The sequence below is a fragment of the Geotrypetes seraphini genome, chromosome 2 (assembly GCF_902459505.1).
Source record: "Geotrypetes seraphini chromosome 2, aGeoSer1.1, whole genome shotgun sequence".
Lineage (NCBI taxonomy): Eukaryota > Metazoa > Chordata > Amphibia > Gymnophiona > Dermophiidae > Geotrypetes > Geotrypetes seraphini.
The window spans coordinates 515,149,890-515,168,235 of record NC_047085.1 but is presented as its reverse complement, the minus strand read 5'-3'; the positions used below and the strand labels follow the sequence as shown (position 1 = coordinate 515,168,235).

At 47.9% G+C, this 18,346-nt stretch overlaps 2 protein-coding genes and 1 pseudogene across 3 annotated transcripts in view; all 3 read left to right on the top strand.

The window, feature by feature from the left end:
• LOC117355241 overlaps positions 1–18,346 on the top strand; it is a 239,152-nt pseudogene that overhangs the window by 75,939 nt on the left and 144,867 nt on the right.
• Positions 1–18,346, top strand: part of LOC117355247 (zinc finger protein 595-like) — a 113,737-nt gene that overhangs the window by 74,936 nt on the left and 20,455 nt on the right. The window contains exons 1-2 of one of the 2 annotated variants that reach the window (XM_033933536.1): positions 7,809–7,973; positions 11,040–11,166. In XM_033933536.1, coding sequence (XP_033789427.1) covers positions 7,950–7,973; positions 11,040–11,166 — 151 coding nt within the window. In that variant the 5' untranslated portion in view covers positions 7,809–7,949. Of the gene's footprint in view, positions 1–7,731; positions 7,736–7,808; positions 7,974–11,039; positions 11,167–18,346 lie in introns of those variants that run through there. The other variant, XM_033933537.1, reaches the window with a different exon arrangement.
• The window catches only part of LOC117355244 (oocyte zinc finger protein XlCOF6-like), a 91,245-nt gene continuing 84,006 nt past the window's right edge, over positions 11,108–18,346 (top strand). The window contains exon 1 of the mRNA XM_033933535.1: positions 11,108–11,166. The gene's annotated coding sequence lies outside the window, so the exon portion shown is untranslated. The remainder of the gene's footprint in view (positions 11,167–18,346) is intronic.

The window sequence follows — 18,346 nt, the reverse complement described above, 5'->3', positions numbered from 1 at the left end:
GCACGTAGACATGCAGCTGCTAATTAGAGGTGTTCGAGCTGGTGTCCTTGTAAGATGAAAAGTTGGCAACGAGATGGCCTTTCCACAATCCAGCTGTCTGGTTCCCATAGCTTGGTTGGGAGACAGGAAATCCATGGTTTGGTACCAAGTTCTTTCATCTCATTACACCCACATGAGCAGATCTCCTTGCTCATTATAAAAGAGTTATGGCTTTTTAGGGTGTCTGGCATATGAAGTCTATGAAGTCATATAGCAGTGATAACAGATCAGCATAACCTTGAAGGGATATTCTCCCAGCAGGGAAACAAGAACATCATTGTTAGCATTGCAAACAGTCTGAAGCAAGGTACAGGCTGGGCCTGGCTATGGGAAAATATGTCTGTAGTTTCCAGCATAGTGTCCAGCATACACAAGTGAAAATCTAGGTCTGTAGAGTCCAGTTGAATCCTCCAGATGTCCAGTATATACATGTCAGTTCCCTCATGGCGGGCTGAAGGACGTCAGAAGCCCGCCACACAAAAAAGGTAGCATAGAGAGGAAGAAACAGAGGCGTGGAGGAGGGGCAGCCCTCCCAACTATCTAGCTAAACTGAACAACAGTACATGCCAGAACCAGAGGATGGAGGAACAACAGGCTAATAGGGGAACAATAAAAACAACAGTGGGCAAAAGCAGGATTCCACAGCAGTTAAGACAGTAGTCATTGCTAAGTAAAGAACAGCATTGAGAGTCATCAAAAATATGAGAACCAGACCATAGGAAGATATGAAAGCAAGAAATACATACAGGACATATGTGTTTCTGTTCAGGTGGTAGTATAAGAGGCAAGCTAACAAAATATAAATAAAGCATTAAAAGAAACGAATGACATGGTAGTAAATAATAAAAACAAAAATGGACAAACTTGACAGGTCCATAACCTAGCCTAGGCATCACAGCAGAAAAAGTATAATGTCACTTAAAAAGAATATACAACAAGCAGTCCTCTACAAAAATAAGTCCTGAGCCAAAACTGAAGAAAAGATCAAGTCCATAAACAAAACATGGGAGAGAAAGTGTCCAAGAAAGTAAAAGTTCAGGATGCAGCATTTCAAGGCACGCAGTCACTTTAAACCGGTACGGTGCACAGTCGTAATGAAAGGGGCCTGCACATACACCATCTTGAAAGAAGTCCAGGTATCATCATCCAGCAGCCGAAATCCAGTGAAGAGTCAAAGAAAAGAAAGAGAGAGAACAGGTTGCCCGTACTGAGGGCATCAACAAGGGACAAAAATAATGCATTTACTGGTCATAAGTACAGTAAGAAAGATACAAGATTCAAGTACACAATATGCAGAAGAGGACATGTTACAAGGTGTAAACTCAATAGAGTGCACAGAAAAATACCAATAAGTCTACAGAACCGTTCTCTAAATAAGAGAACCCCTAACGGAGCAGCGCTCAGGCCATGAAAGAGAGAAAAAAATAAAAATGTATTGTAAAAAGGCAATTTAGATAGGAAAACACAAAAATGCAAAAAGGGAGAGAAAAATCTCCAAAAATGGCCAAAGAAAAATCTCCAAAAATGGCCAATGAAAAATCTCCAAAAATGGCCAATGGTATAGTCGGTGTCCCCGGGGTACCCCACAAACCAAACAGATAGACAACACAAAGATTACAGGGCACAAACATAGAAAACACTAAGGTACAGGCGTGGAACTTTTCTTCCATCAGTCAAAGATTCAGAGCTGAACTTAAATCTGCAGAGAAATGCACAGTTAGACAAAAACAAACATCCAGCATAGCACGAATCACAATTGTGTGCACACAGTGGCAAAGTAAAGTGCGATAGAACACATGGCATAATAATCACATAATCAGAAAAAGCATCTAAATGGTTACTGGAACTTCTGAAAGGGAAAACGTAAGAATGTGATCACGCTGACTCGGTGCCCTGCCGATTTCATTCATAAGGCAGACAGGGACGCAACTGCTAGGGTGAGCTTCAATCTGGAAAAATAAGCAAAACTTACTAGGTAAAGTAAGATGCAGAATACAATGATAAATATAGAGGTATTCTGAAGTAGGGCAATGTCAAGTCAAAGGGAAAAAAGAAACAAGTTAAATGTTAAGTGCAAGGTCATTTCAAGGTTACTGAAAGCATAACAGTGTCCTTCTTCTCTGGGTTAGAAAAAGGCTCATTGTAACAGGTCCTGAACAGCACCGTATGTAGGACTGCGAAAACAAAGAAGAGACATTTTAACAGGACACCACCCCTGAGGACACTGAGCCATGTTCCCTGCAGGCAGACAAGCACCTCACGGGACGTGTCGAAGTGGAAGATGATATTTTCTTTCTCAAGGGACCCTCAGCCACAAGAGGGCACCCGCTCAAACTCAGGGGCGGAAAATTTCATGGCGACACCAGAAAGTATTTCTTCACAGAGAGAGTGGTTGATTATTGGAACAAGCTTCCAGTGCAGGTGATCGAGGCAGACAGCGTGCCAGACTTTAAGAATAAATGGGATACCCATGTGGGATCCCTACGAGGGTCAAGATAAGGAAATTGGGTCATTAGGGCATAGACAGGGGGTGGGTAAGCAGAGTGGGCAGACTTGATGGGCTTTAGCCCTTTTCTGCCGTCATCTTCTATGTTTCTAACCGGAACCCTTGTCTGACACCTGGGTCCCACTACACACTGAGAAGAGAGCGATCAGTGATCTGTTCAATTACCTTACCAGTGTCATCAATCTCAAGGCAACAGTTAGAAAGATTAAACTTACCACATACCCCACCCTCCGCAGCAAGGAGGTAATCGAGGGCAAGGGGGTCTGATAGATAGCAGTGCGCATCTTAGTGCTTTGCTGAGCGAGGAGGTTTAAAGCCAAAGAAGTTTAATTGGTTATGATTTCAACAACAGCCTGAAGGTGAATAATTCTGTTAAGCATGTAAATAGGAGTGCGGTAGCCCCGTGACCCATCCTCCGCCCAGGTGGCAGGGCCATAATAATGGATAATACGCTCAGGAGGCCATTCAGGATCACTCCAATCACCAATAGGAAGAGAGCGGCGAGCACGGGGAGCAAAAACAGGGACACCCAACTGCTCACCCACAGTAAGGGGAATAAGAAAGAAACTGGGTCGGATGGTACCCAGGCCACAGGCGCCAGTCCAAGAGACAGGGAGGACTCGACGGGCCATATGACCACAAATCCAATACAGACCATCAGGGGCAGGCCAAGGAGAGGACCTAGGAGAGGTAGACAAGGTAGCATATTGGACAGAGGATAAAAGTAGAGAGAACGCCTCCGTAAAGGAAGAGGCATTAGCAGGCCAGGGAGTCCAAGAGGACAGGGTGGAGTTCCAAGAGGAGGAAGATTGACACAAAGAAATGCCCATGAAAGGGAATGAGTCGTTAAGGCAGGGACGCCAGATACAGTCATTGAAAACAATACCATGACGCAATACCCAATCAGCAGGTGAAGTAGCAGAGAAATTGAGGGTTACTGCAGAAGAAGAGGGAAACAGGGGCAATTTCTTAGCTTCCCAAGGCCATTGTTCACCCATATTGGTGCCCCCACACGCAAAGCAATTAGAAACATTAAGAGAGGAGGCAATAGTTTCAGCAAAGTGGAGAAACAAGTTACGGGCAACATGGCTGGGTTGAAACTTGTGCTCTAGTTCTTCAAAAACAGTATGGAAAACCTTATGGGAGGAGGTACGAGCTCCAGTAGTGGTGACACGTACCTCAATGCGAGCAGCTGGGTCACCGCCAGACCCAGCAATGTAAAGGCCATAGCGATAGGGAGTGAGGAACATACGAGGAGTCTGGATAGTGAGAATGACAGGGTTGCAGGTGGCCACCTTACAAGGGGAAGGGGCTGGTAACTTGAGAAGGAACATACCGGGAAATCCAGTAAACTTGGCTGGTTTCCAGGAGTCATGAACTACATCAGCCCAGGAAAAGCAGGAAGTCATAGCAGCACGGGCAGGGCACATATACTTTCCATCAGAGGAATAGGCACGTTGCCAAGACAGGCTACCACAGCCACGTCTGTCATACCGGGCACTTTTAAATCCAAAATCAGCTCTGGAATAGTCAAGAGCAGCAGTGAGAGAGCAGACATCAAAGCAGGGTGATCAAGAGAATGAATGGTGATAGACAATTTACGATGTAGCTACTGTAGTCTGCACTGTCCATACAAAATAACTACCCACTTCCTCAGGAGTTTGAACTACCAAGTGTATTGTAAAGGAATTTCTGTTTCCAATGGTATGTAGAAGCTGAGTGATAGCACGTTATACAAAGTGCATGGGAAGAAAGAATTCATAAAGAACACCAGGAGAAAGACACAAAACGGGAAAGCAAAGGAGACAGTAAGCACACAAGAATGAATCACAATCCAAATATTTCAATGGTCAGAAAAATATGGATACCTAACCTCTATCATTGGTAGTCTAGTACTGTAAATCTTCCAACACTGGGATACAAAAGCTGGGATGTGCCCAACACAAACCCTACATGACAGACAAAGGTCGCTGGTTGTTGTTTGTGTTCTTCCGGCCAATTACCTCAAACATAAAAACCTGATAACTCATCCGCATGCAATTGCAAACCAATTTCGATTGTTCTATGCAAAATTGTACTCTTCGGGGGTCAATCCACCCCAAGACCAATTAGATGCTTTCTTTAAAGATATTACTCCGCCTCCACAGTTGATTGCTACTCTTAATCAGTCTATCACTGGTGAGGAAATTGGGGATGCGATAGCCGGTCTGAAATCTGGGAAGGCACCAGGGGGCGATGCTATTCCTTGGAATTTTATAGAACTTTTAAATTTCTTATGGTCCCCAAGTTGCACAGACTGTATGATGATTTTCTTCATCGAAAAACCAGTGGTGGTACTTTTGTTGAGGCTGATATAGTTGTCTTTCCTAAGCTTGGGCGGGATTCCCTGCTTCCCAAAAATTATCGACCCATCTCCTTATTGAATTATGATTGCAAGATTTTTGCTAAACTTCTCGCAGAAAGATTAACTGACACAATGCCTCTGCTCATCTATCCCACCCAATGTGGATTTGTGAAGGGACGTTTGACATCTGATAATTCTAGGATTTTCTGTCATGTGTTACAGGCAGCTCGAAATACTTCCACTCCTACATGTGTGATGTCCTTAGATGATGAAAAAGCTTTTGACTATGTGGAGTGCAAGTATTTATTCTATACCATGCAGTGGATTCAGCTGGGCGATGCCTTCATAGATATGGTGCGTCTACTTTATGCGTGTCCTAGGGCCAAATTGAATGTTGATGGCTATTTATCACCTTATTTCTCCTTTACTAGGGGAACGAGACAGGGTTGTCCCCTGTTGCCGCTATTGTTCAGTCTGGCCCTGGAACCCTTATTGAAGCATTTAGACTGTTCTCCAGATATTCATGGTATACCGGTAGGACACATGAATGTCCGAGTTTCAGTTTTTGCTGACGATGTGCTTTTATATATTTCCAGACCGGTAGATACACTCCCAGCTATTCTCAACCTTATCATTACTTTTGGGCAGCTCTCAGGCAATACCATTAACTGGGACAAGACCAAAGTTCTACCCCTGAATGTTCACTGTACACCCTTTTGGCCTTACTTGGTGCTCTCATGATCTTAAGTTAAAACCACGGGCTCCCAGTGCGGGAAGGGCAGGAGAGATTTGGGGCGAGAGCGGGAGAGTTGGGGCAGGCAGATTCAGGGCACAGCTTCGGGGCAGCAGAGAGCAGGCTGCGAGGAAACCTTTTTGTGGGGCACTTGTTGGGAGGGGGGATTTAATTTCTTTTTAAACCGGGCAGATATTTTGTGTATGTAAAACATGCAAAATATCTGCCCGATTTAAAAAAAAAAATTTTAAGCCGGCAGAAGCCCTGTTAGCAGTGACAGGAGGCTGCTTCTCCTGTCAGGGTGTGCGCATTAGAGGGGATCTTGGCCGTGAGTAGGAGGCATGTTAACGATCGTCCCCATTTGCATGCAGGCCTTTAGTGAATTCGTCAGTCGGCATGCAAACGGAAACGGATGGTGCACGGTTTGGAGGTCTAGTGAATTTGGACCTTCAGGAAGCAGGTGAAAGCTTGGCTCTTCAACCAAGCCTTTAATGGAAGAAGTAACTAACTTGCTAGTCACACACATAAGGAGTGACACTTGGCTCCACCTACTAGAACAGGACATGTTTATCCACGCCTTCCCTAGATGAGATCATTTTCAAGCGCCAGTCTGAGCTCATGTGCAACTTAATTCAAATTAGTCCCTTATTTTCTAACCTCTGTTACTCACTGGTAGAGCTGCTGCCTCTGCACCCAGAGGTTGTGCGATCAAATCCCAGTGCTGCTCCTGGGCAAGTCACTGAATCCTCCAGCGCCCACCGCTTTGAATGCCAAAGCCACAAAAAGGCAATATACACAGTGGTGTGGTGCAGGGGGTGCAGTCTGCCCTGGACAGCACCCCTCCTCTCTCTGCTCACCCGCTCCTCTCCTTGCCACACGTGCCCCTTGCCTTTTTGGCTCTCTGATGTCATTTTTGAGGCCCACGCCTAGGAAGTGATATGAAAGGGAGCTGACACCGACGTAGACAACATGCTGCTCACGCCAGAGGTGGAAAAGGGAAGGGAGGCACATGCACGGAGGGGGGAGGACACCACCCCCGGGCAATGCTCATCCTTACTACTCCACTGAGTATACAAGACCCCATTCCTTTTCCCTCTCTGTAGACCTGGGAGGTATCTTGGTTGATTTTTCCTTACAACCGAGCTATTGCCTCAAGATAAGAACCTGTATAGAATGTGTAAAGTGCTTTGATTGATTGTAACCACAAGTTCCATCTCCTTTCCTTTTGGATCGAAGTAGTAGCTTAGTGGTTACTGGAGTGGCCTGGGGAACTGGGTTCATCCCCCAGGCAACTCCTTGTGACTTGGGGGGGGGGGTTGCTGGACTCCCCCCCCCATACTAGCCACCAAGTGGAAGGGAGATAGGGGCTGGAGCTAGAAGAAATGGAAAGAGGTGCTGGACCTATGTGGCTGGGGCAGGAAAGCGCAGAGGGACTGGACCTGCTGGGTGCTAGACTCATGTTGTTGGGGGGGGGGGGGGGGAGGTGACTGGAGCTGAAGAAAAGGGAGAGAGATGTTGGACCTGCAGGGAGAGGAAAGAGAAGATGCTGAACCAAGGGGATGAACTACTGAAGCCAGCAAAGGGAGGGAGAAAAGACACTATTCGGTAATAATGTGGCTTGTTCAGTTTTCTCAGTGGAGGGGGTATTGGTGAGAGAGGGCTGGGGCTCACCGGTTGAGCTGCTGCCTCTACAGCCAGTGCTGCTTCCTGTGACCCTGGGCAAATCACTTAATCCTCATGGCCCCATTCCCTTGTTGATCCTTGTTATAAAGTGACAATTGTACAGAATAGAATCTTTTTAAAATTTAATAAGTTCAGTATAAAATCAGAACTATTCTAGGATCAGACAGTTTGCAGAGACAGGGGCTGAGCTCTCAGGGACAGGGACACATCCCCCCCCCCCCCAATCATTCTCTAACTCTAACAACCTCCCAGTCTTGGTTCTCCCTGGGCAGGATCCCTTGGCTGGAATCTCCTCCCTCAGGATTAGAAAGGAATTGGGGGAGGAGCCGAGAAGGCTGGTGATGTCACAAGGAGAAGGCGGAGCTTCGCGCCGAAGGCTCTGCCACTGTTAGTGCTGATTGGTCAGAATAGTCCCTGGGGCGGAAGATGAGTGGGAGGTTCCGCCCCCTAGCACGAGAAGGCAGAGAGGAGGAGTTTCAGCTAGTTCAAAACGTCCGTGGGAGGGGGCGGAGCTTAGTTCTAGTTTAGAGTCTTTGTGGCCGGAAGTAAACGGAGTCGTCCATCTTGTGCTGGAGCCTCAAGTGCCCAGTTTCTTCTCACTCCAAGAACCAACCTGGTCTAGAGGAAGAGCCCCAAATGTCCAAATGGCTGCAGGAGCTTCTGCTCAGGTAGGTCTCCCCCTCCCCCACTTTTCCTGGCAGGGATGGGGGAGGGGACTTGGAATGCCACCACCACACTCCAAGGGGGCAATGGAGGGTTAAGGAGCAGCCCTGGGCTTCCATTCAGCCTCTCCTCACCTCATGGTCCAACACTCATTCATTCAAATGTGATTCTGTCCCTTATTCATCTTCTAAGTGAGTTACAGATAAAATATAATGGGAATAAAACGTATCTAATGTAGAACATATGGGACTAAAGTAAAGGAAGATGGGGAGGAAATGCAATTAATATAGGAGAGACCAAAGGCTGCATTTTGACTGGTAGGAACTAGAGGAAGATTGAAATGTCAAATGGCAGATTCCTATGGGGAGAAAAGTCAGATCGTGGGAGCCCTGAATGGAGAATGCAAATGATCACTCTGCTTCAAATGGAGCCCCCTCAGATCAGGGATCGGACTTCTTTAAGAGAACTTTGGGGATTCTTTGACCCCACGTCTATTGAACATGTAACTTGTATTGTTTTTGCCATAATAAAAAGATTATTCTCATAAATGGCTCTTAAGAAGGCCTTTGAAGCCGTCTAGATATTCCAAAGCTCAGGAGCAACTGCTGAAAAGAGGGAATGGTAAGTAATGTGCGATCTGAAGATCCAAGGACAAGGGACATTTTTCAATGAATTGAGCAGATTTGGTTTGCATCGTTTTAAAAGTTAGTCATGAAATTTTATATGAAATCCTATGTTATTACATTTTATTTGATAAGTTCCTAGCAAAAACGGTAGCAGAACGAGACTTGGGGGTAATCGTCAGTGAGGACATGAAGTCTGCCAATCAAGTGGAGCAGGCTTCGTCCAAGGCAAGACAAATCATGGGCTGCATATGAAGAGGTTTCGTCAGTCGTAAGGCGGAAGTCATTATGCCATTGTATAGATCCATGGTGAGGCCCCACCTGGAATACTGTGTGCAATTCTGGAGGCCGCATTATCGCAAGGATGTGCTGAGACTGGAGTCGGTGCAAAGAATGGCCACCCGGATGGTCTCGGGACTCAAGGATCTACCATATGAAAAACGGCTTGACAAATTACAGCTATACTCGCTCGAGGAGCGCAGAGAGAGGGGGGACATGATCGAGACGTTCAAGTATCTTACGGGCCGCATCGAGGCGGAGGAAGATATCTTCTTTTTCAAGGGTCCCACGACAACAAGAGGGCATCCGTTGAAAATCAGGGGCGGGAAACTACGAGGTGACACCAGGAAATTATTTTTCACTGAAAGAGTGGTTGATCGCTGGAATAGTCTTCCACTACAGGTGATTGAGGCCAGCAGCGTGCCTGATTTTAAGGCCAAATGGGATCGGCACATGGGATCTATTCACAGGGCAAAGGTAGGGGAGGGACATAAGGTGGGCAGACTAGATGGGCCGTGGGCCCTTATCTGCCGTCTATTTCTATGTTTCTATATTCTGTAAGACGTATAGATCACTTGGCAACACATCCATGCTCCATATGTACACCTCCCCATAGCAGTTCTACACTAAACTAGTGTTCTTCAACCTTTTTACACCTATGAACCAGCGGAAATAAAAGAATTATTTCGTGGACTGGCAAACTACTAAGACTGAACTTTTTTTAAAAACATCTCTGCCCCATCCCTGTGACCTCGGTCCCGCAAACATCGGATCTCATCCGTACAAGCCTCAAATAATTATGATTGAACGTATTTTATTAAAGTATAAAAAGAAACAATATTCTGTACAATTGTCATTTTATAAATACAAATAATACAGAGCAAGGATCAACAAAACCCCCGTCTCCCCTCCCCTTCACATATATCCCCTCTACTATCAAGAAAACTGAATAAGCCAAATTATTACAGAATGGTACACAGAAATATCATGCTAACAGAATACCGCAGTCACACATGACAGGAATAGTGTTAGGGGAGTGCAACTAGGGTAACTGCCCCCTGGTCAAAGAGAACCCCCCGTTATGTCAAACACCAGCTCTAGAAGGATACATATTTCAAATCTGATATATTCTAATCACAAGATAGAAATAAAATTATTTTTTCTACCTTTTGTCATCGTCTGGTTTCTGCTTTCATCGTCTTTTCACTCTCTTCCATCCAGTGTCTGCCCTCTGTCTCTTCAATCCAGCATCTCCCCCTTCCATATTGTATCTGCCTTCTTTCTATGCCCCTCTCCCCTTTCCATCCAGCCTGTGCTCTCAGTTTTATCTCTCCTACACCAGATCTAGAATCTTTGTCCCTCAATCCCTATTTCTCATCTGACCCCCTTCCCAACATCAATCTCTTTCTACTTTCTCATTCTTCTGTTTCTCCCCTTTCCCTCATCTGATCTCTCTCCATTCCATCCTAACTCCTTCCCCTCCTCTAATCTCCCTACCAGCTGTTTCATTCCTATTTTCCTTCCTCCCCTGTCCAGCAGTACCCCTTCCCCTCCATCCTCCCCTGTCCAGGAATACCCCTTCTCCCTTCCCTCTCCAGCAAATGTTTTCTCTCTTTAGCCTAGCGGCAGCTCTGTGTGCTTTTAACTTTGGCACACAGCTGCCCTTAAGCAGTAGTTTAGCTGCAGTTTCATGAGACATCCTCGCAGCCTTTAGTGGGCCGGCCCACATCGCATCATCAAAGCGGGCCGGCCTAGCAAGGGCCCCGAGGCTGCCTCTTGAAACCACGGCTAAATTACTGGTTAAGGGCAGCTGTGTGCCGAAGTTAAAATCACACAGAGCTGCCGTTGTTTGTCTGGAGGTGCGGAGACATATGCGGCAGGATGCAGGAGACCCGGTGAAGGCAGGAGGCATCAGTCACGGCATAAGCGACAGCAACAGGAAGTTGCAAGTCAGCTGACACTGGCACCGCAGCCTCTCTTCCTGCCTAGTCTGCAGTTTGTGAAGACCTGAATCCTTCAGGGATCAGCAAGAAATTTTTATGGACCGGCACCAGTCCATGGACTGGCGATTGAAGAACACTGCACTAAACAACTTATGTGTATCATTTATATAATAATGTCTGATGGTGATGCAGAAGGCGCTGAGTGTGTTCCTGGTTTCTGTTTCAGATGCAGGTGAAATTTGAGGACGTCGCTATCTCTTTCTCCCAGGAAGAGTGGGAATATTTAGATGACGGGCAGAAGGAGCTTTACAGGGAGGTGATGAAGGAGAATTATGAGACTCTGATCTCCCTAGGTAAGAACTGATTTATCTGCATCTAAAATATTCAACTAATGAGACATTTTTCTATACTTCCTTTGCTCCAGAAACCTCCAAGTATGATCAGGATCTTTTTCTACTAATCTCTATCTTAAGCTGACAACATGAGGACTCATAAGATTATCTTGTGTGTCCTACAAGTTTTTTTCCTTTTGAAATCAGAGACAGATTATTCTCTGTTTCTTGAAGAAGAGCTAAAATCCAGAGTCAGAGTAGCCCAAATGGTCAGAATCTGGCTGCAGAAGATTATATTGTACATTCCGGAACTTAGAAGCCCAGCGTATGGCAGGTTGAAGTTTGAGCTCCCTCCCTTGGATTCAAATTAATAAGAATTAATTATTTGACATCCTTTTATTTCATCAAATCTGGAAGAAAATCTTCAGGGAAATCGAAAAGATTAAAGGAAAACTCACAAGGGATCGCTGGAGTGTCATCCTCGTTAGATGATTTGGATGTCATTGAAACTAGATAAATTGGAGAATATAAGTATAACAATGTTGGAAATGAAAAAGAAATAAACAACGTGAATGGAAAATTAGACATCATTAATCACAGAATGGATAAAATGGAGAATAGAATTGAAAATCTGGAAAAATCATAGGTAGAAAACAAAGAAGATCATAAAAAAATTATTACAATGCAGAAGAAATTAATTGAGCTTGAAAACTTTTCAAGGAAACAGAACTTAAGGATTTTTGGGCTTAAAGAAGAATATGAAGGAAATAATATCTCTTTTTTTGGAAGAAATTATCCCTAAGATTCTTCCAATTAAAACAAAAATTCCTATTGAAATTGAAAAAGCACATAGAGTTGGTTCTAAACCAATGCAAGGTAAGCCAGAACAATCATATTTAAAGTACTTAGATTCCAGCATGTTTTAGACATTATAAAAGCAACAAAAGAAATTGAAAATATTTCATATAAAGACTCTAAACTAACAATTGTTCTGGATTTGGCCAAAGAAACAGTTATGCAAAGACAAAAATTCTTGCAATTAAGGCAACCACTAAAAGAGATGGGGGCTTAATATGGTCTTTTTTATCCATCTCAAATGAAAGTCACTTATAAAGATAAACTTTATATATTTAACTAGTGTTTAAGCCCGTTACATTAACGGGTGCTAGAAAGCAGCCCCCTTTCCCTCTCCCCCTCCAGTTCCTCCCTGACTGTCTCTCCGTGGCCCACCTTCTGTCTCCCCACCCCCAAGCAAAGCTGTCTGGCTCTCAGCACACCCCTCCCCCACAGCAGGCCCTTTCCCTCTCCCCCTCCAGTTCCTCCCTTACTGTCTCTCCATGGCCCCCCTTCTGTCTTCCCCCCCAAGCAAAGCTGTCTGCCTCCCAGCACATCCCTCCCCCAAAGCAGCCCCTTTTCCCTCTCCCCCTCCAGTTTCTCCCTGTGTCTCTCCGTGGCCAACCTTCTGTCTCCCCCCCCCAAGCAAAGCTGTCTAGCTCTCAGCACATCCCTCCCCCACAGCAGGCCCCTTTCCCTCTCCCCCTCCAGTTCCTCCCTGACTGTCTCTCTGTGGCCCCCCTTCTGTCTTCCCCTCCCCAAACAAAGCTGTCTGGCTCTCAGCACACCCCTACCACAAAGCAGCCCCCTTTCCCTCTCCCCCTCCAGTTCCTCCTTGACTGTCTCCGTGGCCCCCTTCTGTCTCCCCTCCCCCAAGCAAAGTTGTCTGCCTCCCAACACACCCCTCCCACAAAGCAGCCTCCTTTCCATCTCCCCCTCCAGTTCCTCCCTGACTGTCTCTAGTCGCTTGCCCCCCCCCTTCCCTTCCTGCGGTCCCGACAAACGTGCAGACTCTAGCAGCGGCCACAGCACTCTAAACACGCTGCTTCTCGGCCTTCTACTGCCCTGATTTGCTCTGCCGTGTTGGGCAGAGCAAATCAGGGCAATAAAAGGCCGCGAAGCAGCGTGTTTAGAGTGCTGCGGCCGCTGGATGCCCGGTTCCAACATTCAGAGGCATCAGTCGGGGGCTTTTCTTGCCCATGAACTTGTAAGCCTCGCACCAGTTTCCTTTGGCCTGACCAATGGTGCCTCCCTCCTCCTCCCCCACCCCGTCATGGCTCCCCATGTCCCAGCTCTCTCAGTGAGTGAAGGTGGCTGCCGCTGCCGGCCCCGCAGTCGCAGCCCCGCCATCATCTTGGTGCTCCAGGAATGGAGAGGAGCGCGAGTGGAGCCGCAGCGCTCACAGGACCGAGCGCTCGAGAGGGAGATGGCTGGAGTTCGCAGAGGATCCTCCACCTCCTCTGGTGATGAGTGATGGCGAGGGAGGAGTTGCTCCGTGTTCTGGCCTGCCTCTGTGTTCGAAAATCGAATTCGGCATGGAGGCATACCTCACGGCGCCAGGAATCACGGAGTTTCAAGAGCGCATGCGCACTCTAGGGTTTTATTATTATAGATGATCCAGAAAAACTTCAGAAATTTATATCCGCTCAAGAAATTCCAATGGAATAACTAAAGTAAAGATACAAAACTAGAGCAAAACCACTGACTAAAACAAATAATTTTAAAAAAGAGAAATTTGACATTGATTTGTTTTTAAATATGTATTTTATTTTTTAAGATCTAAAATGGCTGCAGTAAAAATATGTTAACTGATTTAGAATTTTAAGAGTTATTAACATTTTGAATAAGTAAAGACTCTAAAGCAGCGGTCTCAAACCCGCGGCCCGCGGGCCACATGTAGCTCTCCAAGTTTTATTTGCAGCCCGAGGTCTGGACTGGATCATTCCCTTCCTTTTGGAGCAGCAGCAGGTCTGGCCGTTTGTTCTGTTCAAAGCCGCGGGTTGGCGGCTCCTTGCGCTATTCACTCCTACATCGGAAGCCTCTCTGACATCACAACATCAGAGAGGCTTCAGACGCAGGCGCGGATCTCGCAAGGAGCCGTCACCCGCGGCTTTGAATGGAATGAGCCGGCCAGACACGCTGCTGCTCCAGTGGCGTACCAAGGGGGGGGGCGGTCCGCACAGCTGGTCACCCTCCACTGTTCTTCCTAGAGTGCGGCTCGCGGCTCGTCTAGAGCAGAGGTGCCCAACTGCTTCCCTTCCCTTCTCACCGCTGCCATCGGGGAACAGGCCGGCACCATGCTCTTTGATCTCCCTGCTTCTCTCGCCGCCCGACCTCAATTCTGACGTCGAGAGGACGTTCTGGCTAGCCAATCGCTGCCTGGCTGCCCGGAACATCCTTTCCGACGTTAGAATTGACGTCGGGCGGCAAAAGTTGGTCGGCCCCGTGGAGATCTCGGCCTGTTCCCGATGGCAGCAGCAGCCTATTCCCCGGCGGCGGTGGCATGGGGGAGGGCAGGAAGGAAGAAAGAAAGAAGGGGGGGGCAGGGAACCAGAAGGAAAAAAGAAAGAAGGGGGGGACAGGGAGCCAGAAGGAAAAAAGAAAGAAGGGGGGGAGACAAGGAGCCAGAAACAAAGCAAAAAATGGGACAAGGAATCGGAGAAAGACAGACATAGAAAAAGTTGGGGGAGGGAATGAGGTCTGGAGGAGAGGAAGTATACAGGAGGCTGGAAGAAGAGAAGAAATATTGGATGCACAGTCAGAAGAATAAAGTGCAACCAGAGACTGATGAAATTACCAAACAAAGATAGGAAAACGATTTTATTTTCAATTTAGTGATTGAAATGTGCCAGTTTTGAGAAAGAAAAGATATTAAACTTTAAATGTGAGTGCTGCAGAAAAAGCACAGTTACTTACCGTAACAGGTGTTATCCAGGGACAGCAGGCAGATATTCTTAACACATGGGTGACGTCACCGACGGAGCCCTCGGTACGGACCTTTTTAACTAGAAGTTTCTAGTTGGCCGCACCGCGCGTGCGCGAGTGCCTTCCCGCCCGACGGAGGAGTGCGTGGTCCCCAGTTAGGATAAGCCAGCTAAGAAGCCAACCCGGGGAGGTGGGTGGGACGTAAGAATATCTGCCTGCTGTCCCTGGATAACACCTGTTACGGTAAGTAACTGTGCTTTATCCCAGGACAAGCAGGCAGCATATTCTTAACACATGGGTGACCTCCAAGCTAACAAAGAGGGAGGGGGGATGGTTGGCCATTATGAAAATAAATTTTGTAACACAGATTGGCCGAAGTGTCCATCCCGTCTGGAGAACGCATCCAGACAGTAGTGAGTAGTAAACGTGTGAACTGAGGACCAAGTGGCTGCCTTGCAGATTTCCTCGATGGGCGTGGAACGGAGGAAAGCTACAGAAGCAGCCATAGCTCGGACTCTGTGGGCCGTGACAGCTCCTTCCAGTGAGAGACCGGCCCGAGCATAGCAGAATGCAATACAGGCAGCAAGCCAATTTGAAAGTGTCCGTTTGGAGACAGGACGACCCAAACGGTTGGGATCGAAAGACAAAAATAGCTGAGGGGATGTTCGGTGAGCTCTGGTACGATCAAGGTAGTAAGCAAGGGCACGCTTACAATCTAGCGTGTGCAACGCCTGTTCCCCAGGATGCGAGTGAGGCTTAGGGAAGAAGACGGGCAACACAATGGACTGGTTGAGGTGAAAAGCCGAGACCACCTTGGGGAGGAATTTAGGGTGGGTACGCAGAACAACCTTGTCATGGTGAAAAACAGTGAACGGTGGGTCAGCAACCAGTGCATGCAGTTCGCTAACTCTCCTGGCAGAGGTGATGGCAATTAGGAAAAGCACCTTCCAGGTAAGAAGCCTGAGCGAAGTTGTGGCAAGAGGCTCAAACGGAGGTTTCATGAGTGCTGAGAGAACCACATTCAGGTCCCAGACGACAGGAGGAGGCTTGAGAGGCGGTTTGATATTGAAGAGACCTCTCATAAATCTGGAAACCAGAGGATGAGCCGTGAGGGGTTTTCCGAGAATAGGCTCATGAAACGCAGTGATGGCACTGAGGTGGACTCTGATGGAGGTAGACTTGAGGCCAGCGTTGGACAGTGAGAGCAGATAATCCAATACAAGTTCCACCGCTAGAGAGGTGGGTTCATGATGATGCCGGAGACACCATGAAGAGAATCTGGTCCACCTCTGATGGTAACATTGGAGGGTGGCCGGTTTCCTGGAGGCGTCCAAAATGAGGCGGACAGGCTGAGATAGATTCTCCGGAGAGGTTAGCCCGAGAGAAACCAAGCTATCAGGTGGAGTGAAGACAGATTGGGATGCAGAAGAGACTGATGCTGCTGTGTAAGTAGAGTAGGAAACACAGGAAGAGGAATGGGCTCCCTGGAGCTGAGTTGGAGCAGGAGGGAGAACCAGTGTTGACGAGGCCACCGAGGGGCGATGAGAATCATGGTGGCTTTGTCCTTGCGGAGCTTGGACAAGGTCCGCAACATCAGAGGAAGTGGAGGGAAGGCATACAGGAATCGATCCCTCCAATCGAGTAGGAATGCATCCGGGGCCAGACGGTGAGAAGAGAAGAGTCTGGAGCAGAAGAGGGGCAGTTGATGATTGTGAGGTGCTGCAAAGAGGTCCACCTGCGGAGTGCCCCATCGAGCAAAGATGGAGAGTAGAGTCGGAGGGTCCAACGTCCACTCGTGAGGTTGAAGGATGCGGCTGAGATTGTCGGCCAGGGAGTTCTGTTCGCCCTGGATATAGACCGCCCTGAGAAAGAGATTGCGGTCCGTGGCCCAGGTCCAGATGCGCAAAGCCTCCAAACAAAGGGGGCGAGATCCGGTGCCGCCTTGCTTGTTTATGTAGTACATGGCGACTTGATTGTCTGTGCACAGGAGGAGGACTTGGGGACAGAGGAGATGTTGGAAAGCCTTGAGGGCGTAGAACATGGCTCTGAGTTCCAGGAAATTGATGTGATGACGACGCTCCTGTGGGGTCCAAAGTCCCTGGGTGCGTAGATCTCCTAGGTGAGCTCCCCACGCATAGGGGGACGCATCCGTGGTGATGATCATAGAGTGAGGGGGTAGATGAAAAAGTAGACCCCTGGAAAGATTTGAGGAGTTCAACCACCATTGGAGAGATTGCTGAAGAGATGATGTCACAGAGATGGGATGAGAAAGAAGATCCGTAGTCTGTGACCATTGGTTGGCGAGAGTCCACTGAGGCGTGCGAAGGTGGAGACGTGCCAGAGGGAGGACATGCACCGTCGAGGCCATGTGACCCAGGAGGACCATCATCTGTCGGGCAGGAATGGAGGGATGCATGAGCACCTGACGACAGAGGTGGAGCAGGGTTCACTGACGATCGGAGGGGAGAAAAGCCCTCATTAGTGTGGTGTCCAGAACTGCTCCAATGAACTGAAGTCGCTGGGTGGGAAGTAGATGCGACTTGGGGTAGTTGATCTCGAACCCCAGGAGGTGGAGGAGAGAGATGGTGTGATGAGTAGCCTGTAGCGCAAGTTGAGACGTAGGTGCTTTCACCAACCAATCGTCCAAATAGGGGAACACCTGGAGGTTGTGAGACCTGAGGAAGGCCGCCACCACTATAAGGCACTTGGTGAAGACCCTGGGTGAGGAGGCGAGGCCGAACGGTAGCACCTTGTACTGATAGTGGCGGTGCAGCACCTGGAACCGCAGGTAGCGGCGAGAATTCTGATTGATGGAGATGTGAGTGTAGGCCTCTTTGAGGTCCAGGGAACATAGCCAGTCGTGTTGAGAAAGAAGAGGGTAGAGCGTGGCAAGGGAGAGCATTCTGAACTTCTCCTTGACCAGACACTTGTTGAGGTCCCTGAGATCGAGAATGGGACGGAGGTCTCCCGTCTTTTTGGGAACCAGGAAGTAGCGGGAGTAGAATCCCTGACCCCTTTGATCTGGAGGTACTTCTTCGATGGCATTGAGAAGGAGGAGGGATTGAACCTCCCTCAGGAGGAGGGGGGTTTGAGATGAGTGTGAAGCAGACTCTACGGGAAGGTTGTCCGGTGGAAGAGTCTGGAAGTTGAGAGAGTAGCCGTGGCGGATGATGTTGAGGACCCACTGGTCCGATGTGATGACCTCCCAACGGCTGGAGAATATGGTGAGACGACCTCCGATTGGTTGTGGAAGAGGTAGCAAGGGTGGATGACTGGCTATGCCCTGGAGAGAAGAGTCAAAAGGCCTGGGATTGCTTAGCAGGCTGAAGAGGCTTGGAGGGTTGAGTGGCCTGAGAACGAGCCTGGGCATGGTGCTGCTGTTGACGGGGCCGCCGAGGCTGTTGAGGAGGCGGATTGAGTGGCCTGGCTGAGATCCGGCGCT